Below are 15,420 nucleotides of genomic sequence, written 5' to 3'. Positions count from 1 at the left end.
CCTACATTACATAAACAACTCTTTCATAACCGTCAGAGTGATGTCCTTTTTTTCTGAGGATTCTTCTACAACAATTGTAATCTATTTTCTTATGATCTTGTTGTATACAACTAAGTCCTCTTAGCTTTATTTTTGCTAAATGTCAGTTTCTTTAATCCTTTTATGGCAGTGACTGCCATAACAATTGAAGCAGACAAAACGCTGACTGCAGTCTGTTTCCGCAGCAGTTTAATGCTGCTGTAGAAGAGTTGAGACAATCGCTTCTTTCTTGTTAAGCTGTGAGGAACACAAGATACACTTGATTGCTGCAGTAATGATGAACTCTCACCATGATTTATCATCTGTTCGAACACCTACAAATGGCACTTGAAAGTACAGTATATGGCTTGGTGATCAGTTCCATGTCAGTGCTTCTGGTGGACCCACACCTCATTTTATAGTTTGACATAAAGCTAAGATATGATGTTTTAATGTAAATATCGAGGTTCTGCAATTTCATGCTATGAGACTGAATTGTTGTAGACTGCAATAGTATAAATATTGTTAACAAATATCTCTAAGTCACCCAAAGCCTGCAATATTAAAAAAAAAAATTAGAACTGGTAGCTGTACCAGCAGCAGCTGTGGTTCAGTAGCAAAGTGTTCGTGTTGAAGTCAGAAGTTAAAGCAGTTCAGATAGTTTTATTTTTTATTATTATTTTCTTTGCCTCCTTCTTCAGATTCAGGATTATTCATTGTCCAAAAAATTTTATGCAATTGATGCCAATGTCAAGCCATAATTTTTGTATGTGAACTGAAGTTATTGCTCTCCAAAACATAATCAATTAGAAAGAATGTCTGTAATTTGAGAATATAACAGAAATTTACTTGACTGCCTGTCCAATTTTCAGAACAATAGCCTTGCATGTTGTTTGTGTGTTTGTAGCATGAGTGGGCACTTAATCATACTGCTGATGCCCTCAGTGTGTGTAGTAGTTGAGCCCCTGTTTGTATCTGACAAGGGGATCTTACACACTGGTCACCCTTTTTTATTTTTTTCACACTTACAGTACTTGAAGGTCAGTGACTGGACATCAGTTCTTTGTGTCATGTATGACACAATTATCAGAAGAATCGAAAAAATAGTCTTGAAGGTAAAAAAAGTTCTGAGCATTGTTAAGGACAAAGCATTTGTTGTTCAGTAACAGATTCACCATTAGCTCAGCATGTAGATAACCAGATTGTAATCACGAAGTCCACAGTCAAATGTTGCTTTTTATTTACTTTTCTTTAATTCCACAATTATTAAAAACAATTGAAAGTGTTAATTATCAAATGTTGAATTGTGATTTTTAAATAAAAATAACATATTTTTACTACGGGACATGAAAATAAATTAAAATTTGATGAAGATGTGCGAAATGGCTTTTTGTTTGTTGAATGGGGGAGAATATCTGTTTGATGTGTCACATATTTGTGCCAAATTTCAATTTATTGGGAATACTCTTATTTTCAAGCAAACAATAACTAAAATTAAACAATGGAAACTCCAGGCAGGAATATCAACAATGTAGGAAAAGACAGATTACTACTTGAGCTGCGCGTGGCTCATTTTCCGACCATCACCTATTTTTCACCCTGTTTTTAATGTATTTCCACCTCACTACATTAATTTTCTGCTTTGCTTGACCATGAGCGGCGTTAGCAGTGCGTATCGATATATCCCCTCTCATTGTATCTTTGCTTGGCTGCTATTACTTCCTGGTTGTTGTCTGTTGTAAACCAGTCCGGGTCGGGGAGTTCGAGTTGCAAGTTCGGTCTGCCAGTCAGTTGGAATGCATCTGGAGTGCAGTCCGGACCTCCCAGTCGGGCAGTTGTAATGCGGCACTAGTGCAGTCGGTTTAGAGCAGCAGTGAGCTCTGCGTCGACATGGATCACCCAACCATTGCCGCCACGCATCACTTAAGCTGGGCAATGGCCTTGGAGGATCGTCGGTCGGTCGTCGTATTGGACGACGCATTTTGGCTCACCAGTTGTTCATGAGTCGGCTCTGTGTGTGTGTGTGTGTGTGTGTGTGTGTGGAGAGAGAGAGAGAGAGAGAGAGAGAGAGAGAGAGAGAGAGAGAGAGAGAGAGAGAGAGAGAGAGAAAGAAAAGAAAGAAAAGAAAAGAAAAATCAGGGCGGGCGAATCCATAATGTCCCCTTGCAAGATTTCTATATTTGATACTATATGTATACACACATCAAAACACATTTTCTATCACCTCGGTTCAGAGAGTTCTGGAACTGTACTGAAAATTGGAATAGAGATCAACATAAACATCATTTCTGCCCTTTTTATTGCTCATGAAAACCACACATTGCATATTGTACCATCATACAGTGAGACCTTCAGAGGTGGTGGTCCTGGTTGCTGTACACACAGGTACCTCTAATATCCAGTAGCACGTCCTCTTACATTGATGCATGCCTGTTTTCGTTGTGGCATGCTATCCACAAGTTTATCTAGGCACTGTTGGCCCAGATTATCCCACTCCTCAATGGCGTTTCGGAGTAGATCCCTCAGAGTGGTTGGTGGGTCAAGTCATCCATAAACAGCTATTTTCAATCTATCCCAGGCATGGTCAATAGGGTTCATGCTGGCCACTCTAGTCCAGCAATGTCATGATCCTGAAGGAAGTCATTCACAAGATGTGCACAATGGGGGCGCGCATCGTCGTCCATGAAGACGAATGACTCGCCCATTTGCTGCCCATATGGTTGTGCTATCGATCTGAGGATGTCATTCACATATTATACAGCCATTATGGCACCTTCCATGACCACCAGCGGCATACGTCAGCCCCACATAATGCCACCCCGAAGCAGCAGGATCTCAGACAATTGTCTGGTTGAAGGCATATGTGACACTCATTGGTGAAGAGAATGTGATGCCAATGCTGAACAGTCCATTCGGCATGTTGTTGGGCCCATCTATACCACGCTGCATGGTGTTGTGGTTGCAAAGATGGACCTAGACATGGACGTCGGGAGTGAAGTTGTGCATCATGCAGCTTATTGCGCACAGTTTTGAATCTTAACATGACGTCCTGTGGCTGCACAAAAAGCATTGTTCAACATGGTGGTGGTGGTGGTGTTGTCAGGGTTCCCACCGAGCCATAATCTGTAGGTAGCAGTCACCCACTGCAGCAGTAGCCCTTGGGCAGTCTGATTGAGGCATGTCATCGACAGTTCCTGTCTCCTCTGTATCTCCTCCATGTCCGAACAACATCGCTTTGGTTCACTCTGGGACGCCTGTACACTTCCCTTGTTGAGAACCCTTCCTGGCATAAAGTAACAATGCGGATGTGATCGAACCGTGGTATTGACCGTTTAGGCATGGTTGAACTACAGACAACATGATCCGTGTACCTCCTTCCTGGTGGAATGACTGGAACTGATCGACTGTCGGACCCGTCTGTCTAATAGGCGCTGCCCATGCATAGTTGTTGACATCTTTAGGTGGGCTTAGTGGCATCTCTGAACAGTCAAAGCGACTGTGATACGATATCCACAGTCAACATCTATCTTCAGGAGTTCTGGTGACGCAAAACTTTTTTGAGTGTGTATTTATTTATCTCTTTTTTTTTTTCATATCATAGTGCTACTGTAGTATTGCTGCACACCCATGTAAAATGTCTTTACAATAAATAATTAATAATTTATTTTTTAAATGAGAATATTATTATTATTATTATTATTATTGTACTGTAGATTATGTGAATTGTAAAAGTATTTTGCTAAGTCATTTTTATATCTTAGGTTGTTTCAGACCAACTCCAAGCTAAGCTGCAGCAGCGAGTAGCAGCGGGATTGAAGGCTCCAGCCCAATCATTAAGGGTTCCTACAATCAGAGCTCGGTTGATAAACTATGAACCAGTCATACAGTTAAAAAATTTGAAAGCAAATTATTATGGTATGTAATTTAGTCCATATATCTATTTGCTAAATAGTGACAAGTTTTGTCCTGCATTTGGCTTCTTTCAGCTTGCAGCATTTGGCATTATACAGAGATTTTATCATGTTGTTAGAGACATAGGCAGAAGACAATTTGCATTGAAGCATCGTGTGGAAAATTAGCTGTAATAAATTATATATCCATGTCAGTATTGGTAATTTATTCAGTCAAGGATCATTTTACAGTTGTACAACATTTAGTAGCTAGCTTAGTACAAGGAAAAATATGTCACTTACACAAATATGGGAATATACTCATGTATTTAATGAGGAGCGGCAGATGGTCACCATGGCTTTCTTGGCAGAGCCATCCCATCAGTTTCCTAAACTTATTTCAGAAAATCACAGAAAGACTAATTAAAGACAATCAGGTAGAGCAAGAGCCTCTATCTTCCAAATCTGAGAGCATACCTATCATACAGTAATATTGTGAATTGTGGTTTATTAGCCTCGTAACGTACATAATCTAAATCATTTGATTCAGGTACAGGAGACCCGTCAAAATTTTGGTAAAGTTTTACCATAACCTACAACACCTGATTTTAACAAATGGTACCATAATAATAATACAATTTTGTTACACATGTAATAAAAGACTAACAATTAATTACCCCTTGCTCAAATTATCATGTCATCCTCTATGAATTCTTCTACTGAATAGTAGCATTTATCCCACAGAATCTGCTGTAGCCTAATTTTTAGACTCTGTGGCTTCATATTAAATATGTTTTTGCCCATTAGCTTGTTATATATTGTCATCCCCATATACTGTGGAGTTCGTGCATATAATTTCAAATGGTGTATGGGTAACATAAAATTATTTTTATTTCTTGTGTTGTATAATTTTTGTGTGCTGTGTACAAAATTTATAATTTCAAAAATGTGTATGGAGGAAACTGTTAGGATTTGCAGGATCCGAAATAATGGGCGACAAGGTTCTGTTTGTTGTGCACCACACATGTATCTTATAATTTTATTTTGCAGTTTCAGTATTCGAGATGCACTACTTGAATTTCCCCAGAAAATGATACCATACCTAATGACAGATTCAAAATAACTATGATATGCTATATTTCGTGTACTCATGTCAGTAGAATTAGCTAGTATTTGCATTGCAAATGCAAAGCTGCTTAGTTTATTTGATAGGAACTCAATATGTGTACTCCAGTTTAAGTTGTTGTCCACATTTAGTCTTAGGAATTTGACTGTGTTAACTTCTTCCATAGGATGATTGTGATGTATTTTAAGATCCACACATTTCAAATGTTTGGTTTTGAAATGTACCATATTGGTTTTTGCAATGTTCAGTTTCAAGCCATTTAACTGGAACCAGTTTTCTAGAGTACCCGTTGTGCTCACAATGGAGCTCTGAATTTTTTCTGCATCATCTTCAATTAAAACAGAAGCGCCATCCGCAAACAGAACTGACGGGGAATTTATATTTATGGGCAAGTCATTTACATAGAATATGAACAGGATTGGCCCCAAAATGGAGCCTTGAGGCACACCTTGTGATACTGTACCCCATTTAGAATAATAATTCACTGCATTTGATGTGACACTTACCCTTTGTTTCTGTTGTGCAAGTATGATGTTAGCCATTTCAAAGCTTTGTCCGTAACCCCGTATTTGTTTAATTTGTAGATAAGCAAGTCATGGTTCACAGAGTCAAATGCTTTTGAAAGATCGCAGAAGATACCTGCGGCTTTACTCCTCTGATCCAATGATTTGCATATCTTCTCAATAAAGTTATTTACTGTATCCAGTGTGTTTTTTCCTTGTTTGAATCCAAATTAGTTACTTACAATAATATCATTTTTTACGATAAAATTTTTGATCTGATTTGCAGCTACTTTTTCTAACACTTTTGACAGGATTGGGAAAATAGAAATAGGGCGATAGTTCCCATATCTTCCCTCGACCCTTTCTTGAACAGAGGTGTCACTTCGGCATATTTTAACACACCAGGAAAGCACCCCTGTTCAAAAGATTGGTTGATTATTTTAGCTAGCGGGGTTGCTATTATGTCATGTACTGCTTTAATCACTGTACTTGGTGTCCCATCCCACCCAGCAGAATTTTTATTTTTTAATGACAATATAACATTTTTCACATCCTTTATTGTGACTTTTTTTTTTAAATCTGTGTGATACTCAGCTTCTTGGTTGAGTCCAAAGGGATTTACTTTACTCTGATATCCTGCTACATCAACTTCTGGGTTTACTACATTTGTGAAGAATTCATTTAAACACTCTGATATTTGAGCTGGGTTTCCAACAACATTATCATCTACTTTAATCTTAGTTATTTCATTACTACTGACTTTAACACCTAACTCTGATTTGACAACAGACCACACTGCCTTTGTTTTACTGTTATGTTGTAAAATAAACTTATTGTTTGCCATTTGTTTTGCTGCCTTTACAACTTTTTTGAATATGGCTTTATAATGTTTCACATACACAGCAAAATGTCTGTTTTTGTTATATTTCAGTTCATTATGTAGTTGCATCTTTCTGGCACTAGAAATTTTTATACCCTGAGTTATCCATTTAATCTTCTTAGTCGTTTTGCTACATTTGGTTTTAAGTGGAAAAGTTTCATTAAATATTTCAAGTAAGCTACCAAGAAATTTGTTAAAGTTAGTACTGCTTGTACTATTTGTACATCCCTGCAAGAAGGTAGCTTTGTAAACATTAGATACTAAATGAACAGTGTGTTGTTATTTTTCAGCACTTTTCAATGCACACTCTAGCAGTAATTCATTCTATAATAGACCAATAACAACATAAATGTAGTACATAATTACTTAAATGATATTGATAAAATAGTCAAACAGAATGACTTGATGGTTACATAGTAGTCCTGTGTATTAATAGTTCATTCGCAGAAGAAATGTGTGACATTTGTCGTGTACTCGAGGAACCCTTGAGCAGAGTAAAATCCTTTACTTTTCAGCCATTTTACAACACTTAGCTTTAAATTTATTTATTGGAATTTTCAGGTAGTTTGTTCAAGTGGACAAGGGCAAGAAATTTTTGTTGTTCTGGGTTTTTGCCAGCCTTTGCATATGGTATGTTGATTGTATACCAACTTCTTGTTTTACAGTTATGGACTGACCACCATATTTACTTAGGATTTCCATGACAAAGACAAGACAATTACAGATATACTAGCTAGATACTGTCTCTATTTTAGTCATATGAAATAATCTCTACGTGATTCACATGCTCCAAGTCTTGCAATGCATCTGATGGCGTTCTATCCCAATAATTTCTGTGTTTCATTACCATGTCTGGGAGCATTCAGACATTAAATTGTGTTGCACCTTTCAATGTTGGTATCACTTTTGATTAGTGTTGTGTCATCTGCATACTACATTGCATCACTTGGCACAACTGATGGTCAATCATTTGAATAAGTAACGAAAACGAAAAGTCCAAGAACAGATCCCCGAGGTAGGCCTACACCTTTTTCAACTAGAAGACATTCTGACTTTTCATTATTTACCTTTACTAACTGTTGTTTACTTTCCAAGTAAGGCAGCATTAGGGATAAAGGATATAGCATTCTTTTCACCTTTATAGTGGTGTTTTTGATAAGAATATTGTGGGAGGCCATATCAAACACCTCCCTTTAGTCCATCAGTGTTGCACAGATTATTATTATTATTATTGTTGTTGTTGTTTTGTTGTTGTTGTTATTGTGAGATTTGGATGCGCAGTTTAAGGGTTTCCCTGCTGATGAGAATGGTGACAGGCTGAAAATTGAATAGGTTTGTGTGTTCATGGAGATGATCATGGAAAAACAAGAGTTTTTGGTTAAGTTCTTTTGTTGTTTTCGGCGTTTGTAATAATAGTTCTTCATAAAAGTTGGAACTGTTTTTCCTACAAATTTTGGGGGGCTTATCCAACTTAATTGAGCTAGTGATGGTGCAGGTTTGCTGTCTAAGACAAGATATTTGTGACAGCTAAAGTTGCAACTACTTAACTTGACATCAGGGTAGAGGGCCCAGACTTGAGATTACAATTCCGATGCAATATTTTAAGGCACTGGGAATTCTAATAGCAGGCTACTATGACCCAAAACAAGTTAAGAGTGATTAAAGGGTCCACTAAGGTGTGGCATACATCTTTCCAGGCTTCTTGGAAAGATGTCATTGTGCTGTGCTGATTACACATTGGCCACACGAGACTCACCCGCGAGGTCCTTCTGTGTCAGGAGGGTACTCCTCACTGCAGCTATGGTAGTCTACTGATGATAGCGCATGTTCTTGTTGGGTGTGCCCTGCTGACCAATCTGTGGCACGCTCTCAGCTTACCTACCTCTCTACCTCAGGTGCTTGCGGATGACGTGACAGCCACTACATAAGCATTGCATTTCCTGAGGGAGGACAGATTTTACTCTCACACTCACTCTCTTCTGCTTCCAGTGTTAGGAACGGCTGTGGGGCGAGAGCCCCCCTCCCCATGTGGTGGTCCCCACCAAGCAACGGCAGAATCCTTTCTTCCCATCTCATCTTGTTGTGCTTTTAGTCCCCCTTGTACAAGATGCTGCCTGGTTTATCTCTTTTCTTTTACTTATTGTGGTACAACTATTGTCACATCCTTTTAAACTCTTTGATTTGCTTATATAGTTTGAACAGCCTAGTCCCCATTGTGTTAGCTTTTTACCCTTTATGTTTCTCTCATGATAAGGAGGGACTGATAACTCCGTTGTTTATTCCCTTAAACACAATCATCATCAGCATTTATGACAGACTTTTCTGGATGCAAAAATTTCTTGCAATGACGTAGGGACATGTAATTGTGTTGATTTTTGATCAGTGAAGAATATTCACATTTTAATGGTGATCGGCAGTAGCAGAATGATGCAATGAGACGTTTAAATGTGACTATATGAGAAATAGTTGATGGGTAAAAAAGAGAGGGGGGGGGGGATCTAGAAATGGCAATGTTAGGTGAAATCGAAAGAGTAAATAAAGATATGATCTCTATGCCAGTTAAAATCATTAAATCTCTACATGAGTTAATTTTCAGAACAGTTCCAGATGACAGATGAAATCAGAAATGCTTGAGAGAATTTTCTGGTTTTAATTTTTCAGTCAGTACCTGGTGAACTTGAAGCTAAGAAGTTATCCACTAAAGCATCATTTTCAGAAGTGGAGTTGGGAGCAGTCTGGAATATATTGTGTATAGATACTGGGACGAAAAATAGATATTTGTTGTTATGTATCCAGCATTGACAAACTTGCAGTGAAAATGAACGATTACATAGAATGTTAAGAGGTTGGTTCTGGTGGCGATGAAGAGTGTGCATTCCAAATGGGTAATGGGGGAAAAAAAGGAGGTCATTTCATCACGCTGAGGATGCTCTTAAGTCATGTGGCGGTGGTGACAGGTATCCAGTAAGAAAGTGGATCATGGACTTCAAGGAATCAGTGTTTTTGATGGGTTGGACTCAACTGAAAATGCTTGATTTCACACAAAAATCAGTAGAAATTTTGGCTAAGCTGTTATTTCTTGGTGGGAAGGAGCTTACATTGTGGGTTGCACTGAAGAAAGCTTTGTGAAAATATACCTCATTTGTGAGACATTCATGGCAGTTTCAGCTCAGAAAATTTCCACTGCATTGTCAAATTCACCTGCAGTGTTCCTTTTTTTGGCATTGGCTTGAGAGAACATCATAAATTATTTACGTGGACAATATTATAATACCAACAAAGAGTGATGATGCACTTCAGCAGCTTGGTCCATTCAGTCTTGTATATGAGCAAAAACACAACACCTCAAGAGGAAAATTACAGTAATTAGGAGATTGAAGTTTTAGCTATTGCTGATACCTTAAGGAAATTGCAGATGTGTTTACTAGAAATACATTTTAAAATTGTAACAAAGGACTTGTCACAAAGAATAAAAATTTGGGCTTTAGTCTTGGAAGAGTATTCCTATGCCATCAAACACAGAGCTGGTTCTGTGGTGAAACATGCAGATTCCTTAACTAATTGTACGAACATACTGCTTGTCTTCACAAATAATTTAGTAGCTTGAATTAGGCAAGCTCAAGAGAAAGATGTTGGTTTAGCAGCAATCGGGAGGAGCCTTACAAAAACTTTTCAATAAGAGATAGGATTCTTTTCGAGTTCCATAACGGAAGAGAGACTTCAGTGGTTCTGCACACTGTGTAACATGAAATTGTCATGCTTGTAAATGATAAAGATCACTATAAAGTTAAGTGAACTGAAGAGAAGTAAAACGAGATTGTTATATGTGGATCATTTTGGACCATTTCAATGAAACACAAAGGATAAACAGCATTCTACGTATTATTGGTGCACTTACCTGGGTATATTCTGTAAAGGCTTCAAAATCAACAGAACCTATTGGTAAGGTGGAATTACAGAAAACTGATTTTGGGAATCCAGTCTGAGTAATTACCAACAGAGAGACTTGCTTTACTTCTCGAGAATTCGAGGATTGCTGGATTACACAAGGAATTGAACGTATATTAATAGTGACAGGACTCCTAGACCTAATGGGCAGATTGAGAGGATCAGTTCTATTTTGGCTAAAATCACTACTAACCTTAGTATTGATGGTCCTAATCAGTAGTGTAAGGTGGTGTCATCAGTTCAACGTTCCGTGAATTTAGCATACTGCAGGAGTATTGGGAAAAAGCCATTTGGACTTTCAATAGAAGTTACAATGCAATGCATATACAGACTGATCTTTACATCCCAAAATTGTTAGATGAAGAAATTATTAATTCATTTGAAGAGAAACACAGTAAACTATAGGAAGGAGCTTAGTTACAAATCAGTAAAATTCAAGAAGAAAACCATGCTAGCTTTGACTGACATCAGAACATAGCCTCAGAGTTCAAAGTTGGTGACCTGGTGGCAATAAAATGAAAACAAACTGGACCAACATTAAAGCTGAAGCCAAAGATCTAGTATCCTATCGAGTTACAAGAATTTAAAAACAAGTGATAAATATGATGTGTGTTGCTTGGCTTCCTTTCTCTCTTTAGACAGTGTTGTTTCAGTCTTCTTCTTTGATTTTTCTGTGTACCAACTGACCATTTGTGAATTTTGGACATGACAATTTCACATTTTTGGACATCTTTTGGAGTAATTCTTGCCAATTTCAGATCAGTTTTGATCTTGCCAACCCATTCATCATGTCCATTTCGGCTTCGCTCCTTTTGTCAAAAGAGTCTACTATTTCTTTTGCATGTCTGTCTGGTTTCATTCTTTTAATTGTTCATAGAATCATCACACACATTTTCTAATATTTCTGTATTATTTGATTTCCTGATTGCTAATGAGTTGGTATTGTTAATCTTCAAGTTTTGGGCCCAGAATTTTTCTCATGATTTTGTGTTCCTTTCTCTCAGTGTTTTCATTGTCTGCTTTCTTGTTCAAAATAAGTGTTTCTGATCTACAGAGGGATTCTGGTTAAATTACCATATTGTAAAGTCATAGTTTTGTGTGCTTTGAGGTAAATTTCTTGTGGTAGATGTTTTGGGTAAGTCAGTAAGCAGTTTACATCTTTTGGCATCTAAATTCAGTTGTTTTTGTTTCAATTCCATTTTCCCGTATGGTTTCACCAAGATATTTAAATTGGTGAACTCATATGATATTGCCATACTTTGTCTCCAATTTTGGTACTGCTTTATTGCAGGTCATGTACTCCATCCTTTCAGAAGCTATCTGAGACTGACTTTTTCTGTGGTTTTTCAGGAGTTCAGTCTGATTTTGGGCTGATGAAATGTTGCAAGTTAGTACAACAAAACCATCTGCAAATGGTAGACAATCTATATTTAACTTGTATCTACCCTAAAGTAATCGGCTGTTCAGTTGTGGGTACTGATTTCTATTATCACTTTCTCAAGGACACAGTTGAAAAATAATGAAGACAGCCCATCTCTTTGTGTTCCTCCTGTTTTGGTTTCGAAAGGATCTGGGTGTTCTCCCATAAATTTAACCTAGGACTTTGTGTTTGTCAGGGTCTGTTTTATGATTGCAAGTGTTTTCAGATATAAAGCTTGTTCTTTCAATATTTGAAAGAGTGATTCAGTGTCAACTGAGTCATAGGCTTTCTGAAATCAACAAGTGTGCAGACTAAATTTTTCCTACAAATTCACTGCTGTCTTAGGATTAGCTTTAGGTTCAAGATTTGTGCTGGATGTAAAAGGCCTAGTCTGGATCTTGCCTGCTATTAATTTTTGGTTCAAGTTGCTTCTGCACTCTATCAAGAAGACATTGAGATTGCATAGATGCTAGTGAGATTGTCCTGTACTTATTTACATCTGTTCTCTCTCCCCTCTTGTTTAACAGGTAAATAAATATTTTTTTTATTCTCCTGGAATTTGTGCTAGTTGCTAAATGTCTTGCCTGATTCTGAAGATTTCTTTTATGGTGTTTGAGCGTGCTGATTTCGAGATTTCTGCTACAATTCCATCTTTGCCTGATGCTTTATTGTCTTTTAGTCTTTTTATTTGTCTGATCATATCTTGTCCATCTGGTGGTAATGAATTATGGTTAGTGTCCTCATTGTCGTGTGTCAGTTCTGGTCAGTTAAGTAGTTCTTCGAAACATCTGGCAAGTTTCTTGCAGTTTTCTTGATTGTTTAGAACCAGTTGTCCATTTTCTTTCTTGAAGAAGTTGCTTTCAAAATCCTTCTCAGTTTCAAGTTGTTATTATTATTTGTTGTTATTATTTTCAAAACAATTGTGTACTTTAGCTATCATACTCTCAACTGCCTTGACCGCAGAAGGGCTGGACCTGAACCCATTTTGTTAAGAGCAATAAAACCTCCCTCATTTTAATAGGTTGGCACGACATCCTCCATTGTTGGCACATGATGAAGTCTGTCCTGAAAGTTCTCCATACATCTTCATGCCATTTCTCTTGGAATGGCTGCGACTTCTTGGGTAATGGCCTCTTTTAAGTGCTTGCAGTGTCGTGCGACGATGTTTGTATACTAGAGCTTTTAAGCGTCCCCAAAGAAAAAAAATCACAAGACAATAAGTCAGGTGACATTGAGGGCCACACGGTGTCTCCTCGCAAAGAGACAAGATGACCAGAAACCAGAATGTTGCTCCATCTTGCTGGAACCACACTTCTTGATCTTCATGATCTGCAATAATCTGGTTTAGCCTAGGCTAGAGGAAAGTCTCTAGCATGTGACTATAACAGTTTGAATTAATCGTTACCGTGTGGCCACATTCTTCAAAAAAATACGGTCCCCACACAAAACATTCAGCAACGGTGCTCCCAACTGTCAGATGAGGACTGTGTAGTGGTCGCTGATCAATTTCATGAGGGTTTCTTGCAGCCCAGTAGCAGAAATTCTTTTGTTTACAGTTCCTGATAAGTGGAAATGGACCTCATCCAAAGAAATAAAGTGCCAGTTGGAATGTTTTGAAGAATTTCCTTACACACAGCTCTGAGAGTTTCAGAATCTCTTTCAGTTAATTCCTGAGTGACCATCGTTTTGAAGGGGTGCATATGAAGTTCTCTATGAAGAATTCTTCTGACACTCCTGTCAGGTAATCCCAGCGCAGCTGCACATTTAAGTGCTGAATGTGTTGGTGATTGTTGCACAGACACTCTCACATGTGCCACATTTTCCAGTGTTTTTGCAGTCGAAGGTCAGCCAGTAGATTTTCTTTTCAGTGCTGAACCTTTCTTTCTAAAGTTTGACACCCACAGTTAAAAGTTTTTCTATCTGGGACGTGATCACGTTGACCCAAGTTTGAATCGTCTCCGAAATGCTCGCTGAGTACTAATCACCAATTACGAATAAATTCCTCCACAACAAACACATGATGCTCACTAAGCCATGCTATGATGCTTACTGAAAATGGCATTGTACACCACTTTCAAACAAAACACACTCCACAACAATGTCCTCAATACATCTTACATGCCGGCTACATCAAATGCGAGAGGTTTTACTGCCGAACCATGTATAATGTTAGATTGAAACTATTGACTCGTCTGTTTACGCATGCAATATTCTGTTATATTTTAAATTATAGTTATAAGTGATGTAGATCACTGATTCAGACATTCTGAATAATTACCTTCATTCAAGAGTTCATTGATTTTTATTTATTTGTTATCCAATGTAAATTGAAACAAACAATTTTACCCTTCAAGTTTTACATCACATTTAATATTTTACCGTCTTATTGCTTGAAATTTCCTTGGTATTGTCTAAGTGATCAGGTGCTCTTGAAAATAGTAAGAAACACTGTTCACACTCCATGCCTTACAACTCTTCATTATTTACATGCTCTTCAACAGTTTGAAGAATACAAAAAACTGAATTTTTATTTCCTTCTTAGCTTAATTGTTACAGTACGTGATGGGTTTGAACAATAGATGGGAGTAAGGAGATTTGCTGTGTATATTTAAATTCCTTAACACTGTAAACACACTTATCAACTAACAATTTATGAAGATGCTTCTCAAAAGTATGATTAGGCAAATCTCTCATTGATGGTGGTAGGTTGTTATGTAGATTCATTCTCATGTGTTTAAAACTACACTACTGGCCATGAAAATTGCTACACCACGAAGATGACGTACTACAGACACGAAATTTAACCGACAGGAAGAAGATGCTGTGATATGCAAATTATTAGCTTTTCATAGCATTCACACATGGTTGGCGCCGGTGGTGACACCTACAACGTGCTGACAAGAGGAAAGTTTCTAACCGATTTCTCATACACAAACAGCAGTTGACTGGCGTTGCCTGGTGAAACGTTGTTGAGATATCTAATGTAAGGAGGAGAAATGCATACCATCACGTTTCCAACTTTGATAAAGGTCGGATTGTAGCCTATCGCGATTGTGGTTTATTGTATCGCGACATTGCTGTTTGCGTTGGTTGAGATCCAATGACTGTTAGCAGAATATGGAATCGGTGGGATCAGGAGGGCAATATGGAACGCCATGCTGGATCCAAACTGCCTCGTATCACTAACAGTCGAGATGACAGGCATCTTATCCGCATGGCTGAAACGGATCGCGCAGCCACGTCTCGAACCCCTGAGTCAACAGATGGGGACGTATGCAAGGCAACAACCATCTGCACGAACAGTTTGACGATGTTTGCAGCAGCATGGACTATCAACTCGGAGACCGTCGCTGCAGTTACCCTTGACGCTGCAACGCACACAGGAGCGCCTGCGACAGTGTACTCAACGACGAACCTGGGTGCACGAATGGCAAAACGTTATTTTTTTGGATGAATCCAGGTTCTGTTTAGAGCATCACGATGGTCGCATCCGTATTTGGCGACATCGCGGTGAATGCACATTGGAAGCGTGTATTCGTCATCGCCATACTGGCGTATCACCCGGCGTGATGGTATGGGGTGTCATTGGTTACCCGTCTCGGTCACCTCTTCTTTGCATTGACGGTACTTTGAAC

General features: G+C 38.3%; 1 protein-coding gene across 3 annotated transcripts in view; it reads left to right on the top strand.

Moving 5' to 3' along the window:
• Positions 1-15,420, top strand: part of LOC126195277 (DNA helicase MCM8-like) — a 180,482-nt gene that overhangs the window by 51,436 nt on the left and 113,626 nt on the right. For all 3 annotated transcript variants that reach the window (XM_049933825.1, XM_049933816.1, XM_049933834.1), the window contains one exon: positions 3,780-3,933. In XM_049933825.1, coding sequence (XP_049789782.1) covers positions 3,780-3,933 — 154 coding nt within the window. The remainder of the gene's footprint in view (positions 1-3,779; positions 3,934-15,420) is intronic.

This window comes from Schistocerca nitens, chromosome 1 (assembly GCF_023898315.1).
Source record: "Schistocerca nitens isolate TAMUIC-IGC-003100 chromosome 1, iqSchNite1.1, whole genome shotgun sequence".
Lineage (NCBI taxonomy): Eukaryota > Metazoa > Arthropoda > Insecta > Orthoptera > Acrididae > Schistocerca > Schistocerca nitens.
The sequence above is the reverse complement of the archived record's forward strand: the minus strand, read 5'-3'. Positions and strand labels throughout refer to the sequence as shown.